Genomic DNA, 7,103 nt, shown 5'->3' with positions numbered 1-7,103 from the left:
CCACTATCACTTGACAACCAATGCCAGTGTGTTTATGTCCCCATAACTTAGCAGTTTGGCAAAAGAGACTGATAGAATAAGTACTAAGCTTACAAAGAATAAGTCCTGGGGTCGATTTGTTTGGCTATTAATTTTGTTTACATCTTAACCAGTGGCTCTCAACTTTTTTAATATCCAAGCTAGATCCAAACCCGGATTCTTTTGGGAGGCTACACCAAAGAAAGTAAAACAAGTTAATTAAAAACAAATTTATTATATTTATAGAGGCAAAACCGTCAGGGGCTGCCAGAAGGATGTTTGAGGGTCGCATGCAACCCTGGGAGCCACAGTTGAGAACTGCTGATCTTTTTTGATTCAATCATTATCCATCATCTTATTTGTAAATGTTTACATCATACTAGATTCAATTTGAATTGGGAACCTGCTCATTGCCCCACTAAGGGTCTGAAAAGTTCTTTAAAGGCAGGCCAGATTGGAAATATTATTTTTTATGTGTTGTGGATCAAAGTGAATAAAAAAAAAGCCTGCACTAAGACAGCGAAGAATATATTTTTATTTATTTTAGTATTTTTCTTTCCCACCTGTTGTATTTGTTCACAGTGAATTGCTTTATTTCTTTAATTATTCCCTTTTCTTTCACACATTAACAGTAAAATCCTTGAACACATGAAGAGTTCTGATTTACCAATTGGAGAACAAGTATTTAATTCTTTGATCACTGGACATTTCCGCGCTGGGTAAGTTGTCACTGTGCTTTTGTATGAGGGAAGATTTTGAATTGCATATCTATTGCTTGTTATGTAAGAATTAGCAACAGGGAAACTATCTGGTTGCAGAAAATCTGCTTCAATAAATTTTGTTTGACCCATGCAAAGATGGAGAAACAGACATTTAACTCTTTTGTTACCATATTTCTGTTGAGATGCTCTGTGTTGCTTTCAATTAATTTTAATTATAACAAAGAATTTAGTAAAATAACTTAGTTATCATTAAGCTAGTGTTAGCAACATAAATTGTGACTAAGGTTTAGTGGAAGATTTTAATTCAGAACTTATGAAAACAAGACATTTGTATTACAGAGCCAGAGGCGGTTTCAGCTGGGTTGAAATGAAAAGGGTTAAGAATTGTTTCTCTATTATATATTCTAACCCATTTGTTACTCTATTCTGTTTCTTTCAATTAATTTCAATTAATTTTAAATATTACAAAGAATTTAGTAAAATAACTTAGTCACAATTTATGTTCCTAACCATAGCTTAATGATAACTAAGGTTTGGTGGAAGATTTTAACTCAGAACTTTTGAAAACATGACATTTGTACTAGAGAGCCAGAGGCGGTTTCAGCCGGGTTGGTATCAAAAGGGTTAAATATTGCTGGTGTGTGTTGGTGTTAAGAAGGCTGTCTAGCCATAGAGATCATGCCAAGACAGACAAATGGAATGTGGTATAGCTCTCCACCAACATGGAAAATGGATGTTAAGTGATGGTGGTGATGATGATGATGATGACAGTTGAATGTCTGTCAGTAGGATACTCTCTCTCTTGTGCTGATGCTACATGAGGAAACTCTACCTGGATACTCGACCTGCTAGAAACAGCAGGTATTTCATCAGCCACTACGTTCTGAGTTCAAATTCCGCCAAGGTCGACTTTGCCTTTCATCCTTTCAGGGTCAATAAATTAAGTACCAGTTACGCACTGGGGGGTCGATGTAATCGACTTAATCCCTTTGTCTGTCCTTGTTTGTCCCCTTCTATGTTTAGCTCCTTGTGGGCAGTAAAGAAATAAGAAACGGCAGCCAAATCTCTCTCAAATCATACACAAGATGTGATTATGCCTGAGTAAAATCTGAGCTAAATAGAGTTGGAATGGTTTGCATGTTCAGAGCCTATGCTTTTCTTCATGTCTCCTCTTTTATTTCTCTCCATCCAGGGATCCTGAAAGTGCCAAAGAAATTTTGAATGTCATGAAGTAAGTTGAACCCTTTTATTATTTTCATTTACTTTTATAATTGTTGCTGGTGTGGGTAATAGTGCTGACGGTGGTAGGATGGTAGCAATTGTGATGGCTTTAGTTTAAAAGTCAGTTTGGTGTTGATGGTAGAGGTGGTAACGATGGTGGCAGTGGTGGTGATCATAGTCGTGGTAGTTGGGTGGTAGGAGTTATAATGATTATTGTGGTGGTTGTGAGGACTATAGGCTGGTAGTAGTTTGTTGTTGATTGTGATGGTTGTAGCACTGGTGGTGATGATGATAGTTGCAGTGGGGGTTGTGGTAGTAGAGTGGTAATAGTAATTGTGTGAAGGCTATGATTATTAAGATAACAGTAGTGGTGGTAGTTGTGGCAGTGGTTGTAGTGTGGCTGGCAATAGTGGTGTTAGGTCTAATACTCTTTTACTTGTTTCAGTCATTTGACTGTGGCCATGCTGGAGCACCGCCTTTTTAGTCGAGCTAATCGACGCCATTAGCCCAGGGTACTAACGATTCTGCCACCTTAAATTGGTGTATATATATATATATATATATATTATGTGACAACTTATCTTCATCTTTTTAATCTTCAGAACTGCTGGATTGGAACCAAGTTGTGATACCTACGTTGCTCTTGCTTGTGGTTACATTGAACAAGGCCAAGGAGAACATGTTGAGAAAGTAAGACTATTCTATAATTTGATCTTTTTTTAATTTCATTTTATTATTATTATTATTATTATTATTGTTATTAAGTGAAAGAGCATCCTATCTAACCTATTATTGTAGTAAAAAATTGTTTGCCAACATAACAAGGCAGTCCTGGTTTAGGACTAATGTTGCTGTAATTTAGCCCCAGGAGACATCGTCTCCAGCTGGCTATACGACACAATCTGTGTCCTTCTATTTTCGAACATGAGAATCTAGCACCTCCATCAACATCTGGACGCTGGTTGCTCTCGTTCATACTTTACATTTAAATTTCTGTAATTTTGAATTTTTATCACTTCTTATTTTGAACTTGACAAAGACAGACATTCTGTTGAAATATCGTTCAACTAATAAAATATCTTACAACCGAATCGCACTCTTCGACTTGACTGTTTACCTTTGTGAAGAGTTACGTCAATCCTTTTTAAAATATTATTATTATTATTATTATTATTAATAATAATAATGATAATCATAAAGCAGTGAGCTGGCAGAACCATTAACACACTGGGCACAATGCTTATCAGCATTTCGTCCATCTTTACGTTCTATGTTCAAATTCTGCCAGGGTTGACTTTGCCTTTCATCCCTTTTGGTGTTGATAAAATAAGTACCAGTCGAGCACTGGAGTCAATGTTAGTCCCATTCTCTGAAATTTCAGGCCTTGTGCCTATAGTACAGGAGTTTACAACCATTTTTCATCTGTAGACCCCTTTGATTACAATTTTATTCTGGTGAACCTCCCTAGCCATTCGATGTTTAAAGACTTTGAAATTTCCTATTTTATTTTTTAACATTTTAACTTGTGTAGGTTGAATTTTGTAAAATGTCAGAGAAAGAAATCTTGTTTCTTGCAATACATACTAATGCATGCATCTAAAGCAAATTTTTTTCAGGGGCCCTTAAAATATTGTGGATCCCCAATTTACCATTTTATTGTACAGCCCCCCACCCACCAAATCTTACATGAACCCTAGTTGAGAACCACTGCTATAGTAGAAAGGATTATTATTATTCTGTATTTGATAGATTGTCAGGATCAGTGGAGCATTGGACCAAATGCTATGTGATATTTAGTTGCAGACCTCTTTTAGGGTCTCACAACAAAATAGCGCACATTTCACCTGGCCCTCTAATGATCCACTTAATAATTGTGATTTCTCTTCCTTTTAATTTAAAAAAAAATTTTTCCAACATTGTTTTATGATAATTGTAATAATCATCCAATATTTCAATTTTTGTGTTATGAAATATTTCTGTTATGTTTTTTAGCTTCTGCAAGAAGCTGAGAATGATGGAATTCTTGTCCGTCCTTTTGTCCTTCTGAAGTTAGTCTTTGAAATGGCTCAACACAATCAGCAAGAAATGGCATCAAAGGTCAGTTACACCTATGTACCAACGTGTTGAGGTTCCATTTTTTTTTATAGGTGTTCCAGCAATAACCATCCTGGCATTTCACTAATAACTATCTTGTCATCATTGTCATCATCTTCTCTCATCATCATCATCATCATCATCATCATCATCATCATCAGTTTGTTTTCCATACTTGCATGGTTTCCATGGTCGGATACTTTACAGTTTGTATTAGGTTCTTTTTACTTGCCGCTAGCACAAGTGAGAAGGAAAACAGGAAACTGTTCCCTTGACTAAGTGGTGGGAGTATTTGAGAGGATGGAAGCAGCTTTCTGTCAAGTACTGAGGGACTAACGTATGGTAGGGGGACAAGCACAGTTTACTTGTTTTAGAGGAGACATATGGCTACCCTGCTTTATATAATGATAGGTGGGAGTAGCTGTGAAGAAAAAGAAAATAAAAATTATGGTGATATGGTACCAGAACAAACTCATTGGTATAGTGGCAGGGTCAGTAGAGCATTGGTTAGAATGCTTTGTAGTATTGTTTCCAAATCTCTGCAACCTGAGTTCAAATTCTGCCAAAATCAACTTGGCATTTCATCCTTTTAGAGTCAATAAGGAAAAAGTATCAATCCAGAGCAGTGGATTTGTGGAGTTGTTAGAAGGATGAGAAGGTTGCTTCCTGGTATGTGTTTTGGCTCTTTGTATTCTGACAGAAGCACTGCACTGCCAGTCGCGTGCAAGTCAACATTGGCCCAAGTCTTTCCCTTGGATAAACTTCAAATGGCATGAAGAAGGGACGCTAGAGTGTATGGGCAACTACCAGTCTTCCACGAAACCTTTTGCCTTGACCTGTGTGTACATGTGAAGAAGTGTGGTCAATATGAACAGAGACCCTAGTCTTCTTTTTCTGACATATTGTCTCCAGGCATGGCTGTGTGGTTGAGACGTTTGCTTCCCAACTACATTGTTTCAGGTTCAGTCCCACTTCATGGCATCTAGGACAAGTGTCTTCTATAGCCTCAGGCCAATCAAAGCCTAACTGAATTGTGGTGGTCTCTATTGAATGGCTGTATTCACTTGTTAGTACTGTTTGGGAGTTACCTCCCTCTTGCAGCCTTGAATACCACTTTCAGTTATAATAATTGATGAAGAATATTGTTTTAAGTTTATTTTAATTGACGTTCTTAGTGTTTCCTCATCATCATCGTCGTCATTTAACGTCCGCTTTCCATGCTATCATGGGTTGGACGATTTGACTGAGGACTGGTGAAACCAGATGGCTACACCAGGCTCCAATCTGATTTGGCAGAGTTTCTACTGCTGGATGCCCTTCCTAACGCCTTATTTTTTTATTTTTTGTTAAGCTTATACCAAAACTTTCATCATTCCGAAGCTGGAACCAAGATGCTATTTCTTGGATTAACCAATTGATCTGTTTTGGCCATGACCAAATAGCTTTTGAAGTTTTCACTGTGATGCCCAAACCACTCCAAAAGGATGACAATGAGTTACAACTTGGCCGTTTCTTCATTCGTGCTCTTGTGAAAAGTGAGGTGGTACGTATAACCTTTCTTGTTTCTGTCACTCTTCAACCAGTCACCCTTTCACTCTACAGCCAGTCACTTTCTCACTCTATAACCAGTCACCCTCTCACTCTACAAGCAACCACCCTCTCGTTCTACAACTGGTCAATCTGCACTCTACAACCAGTCACCCTTTCACTCTACAGCCAGTCACTTTCTCACTGTACAACTGGTCACCCTCTCACTCCACAAGCAGTCATTCACTTTACAAGAAGACACTTGCTCTATGACCAGTTGCACTCACTCTCTCTACAACTGGCAAGCCCCTCTATGAGCAGTCGCTCTCACTCAACTTTGTTTTATATTTCAGTCAGTGGACAAACTGTGTGAGTATGTGAACAGGATGAGAAACGAAGGCTGGAACAAGGACGATCTGTGTTTCCCCACACAGATGGCATATATTTACAATAAGACAGGTGAGGACTGAGTTATTATTGAATATATGTTTACAGTAAGGAAAGTAAGTGTTGAAAATGCAGACTCTTCACTCAGCTACATGTCATCCTGTATTGTTCCTACTTCAGTTTTGTACAAATAGTTGTAGTGTCTTTCAGAAAACTTTTGCACATGTCTCTCCACACACTCACATACTTTCTCTCTGTCTGTCTATCTGTCTCTCTCTCTCGTGTACTTAGAACAACTTTAATGTATGCTTGAGCCTAAAGTTAGAGGCTCATAACTTTTATATGGTTCATATTTTACATCCCTATTAAAAATGTATTAAGATTTTTAAAGGCGACGAGCTGGCAGAAACGTTAGCATGCTGGGTGAAATGCCTAGCGGTATTTCGTCTGCCGTTATGTTCTGAATTCAAATTCCGCCGAGGTCGACTTTGCTGTCAAATGTAAATATCTGTCAAATGTAAATAATGTACATAATTCATCATCTCTTAAATATAGAACTGAAGTACATTGTTTATTTTTATTTTATCTCTAGATTTTGCTTTGGAGTTAATCAGTAGAATGGCAGCTGAGGTAAGTGAAAAGCATTTCTTTATTTTTTTTTTTATAACCTGCATCTTTAGTACCTTATAAGTGTTTCATATTAATCCTTTTGTGACCATTTTTTCTAATGAAATCTTTACTTAAATTCTTTTGTTAAATACTGAAGAATTTAGAAGGAGTTAGTAAAATAATTTTTTATAAGTCCAGGAGTGGCTGTGGATAGGTGCAGGAATTGGCTGTGTATTGGGAAGTTTTCTTCCCGGGTTCAGTCCTACTGCATGGCAACGTGGACAGGTGTGTTCTACTTTATGGCTTTGGGCTGACCAAGGTCCTGTGAGTGGATTTGGTTGATGGAGATAAAAAGAAGCCTGTCGTATATATATATATATATATATATATCATCATCATCATTCAACACCTACTTTCTTTGCTGGCATGGGTTGGATGGTTTGACTGAGGACTAGTAAGCCAGAAAACTGCACCAGGCTCCAATCTGATCTGGCAAGGTTTCTACAGCTGGATGCCCTTCCTAAC

At 37.6% G+C, this 7,103-nt stretch overlaps 1 protein-coding gene across 1 annotated transcript in view; it reads left to right on the top strand.

Moving 5' to 3' along the window:
• LOC106870485 (leucine-rich PPR motif-containing protein, mitochondrial) overlaps positions 1 to 7,103 on the top strand; it is a 14,419-nt gene that overhangs the window by 6,408 nt on the left and 908 nt on the right. Inside the window, exons 6-12 of the mRNA XM_014916598.2 lie at positions 651 to 737; positions 1,933 to 1,971; positions 2,564 to 2,651; positions 3,954 to 4,058; positions 5,407 to 5,598; positions 5,936 to 6,041; positions 6,562 to 6,599. Coding sequence (XP_014772084.1) covers positions 651 to 737; positions 1,933 to 1,971; positions 2,564 to 2,651; positions 3,954 to 4,058; positions 5,407 to 5,598; positions 5,936 to 6,041; positions 6,562 to 6,599 — 655 coding nt within the window. The remainder of the gene's footprint in view (positions 1 to 650; positions 738 to 1,932; positions 1,972 to 2,563; positions 2,652 to 3,953; positions 4,059 to 5,406; positions 5,599 to 5,935; positions 6,042 to 6,561; positions 6,600 to 7,103) is intronic.

This window comes from Octopus bimaculoides, chromosome 11 (assembly GCF_001194135.2).
Source record: "Octopus bimaculoides isolate UCB-OBI-ISO-001 chromosome 11, ASM119413v2, whole genome shotgun sequence".
Classification (NCBI taxonomy): Eukaryota; Metazoa; Mollusca; class Cephalopoda; order Octopoda; family Octopodidae; genus Octopus; species Octopus bimaculoides.
The sequence above is the reverse complement of the archived record's forward strand: the minus strand, read 5'-3'. Positions and strand labels throughout refer to the sequence as shown.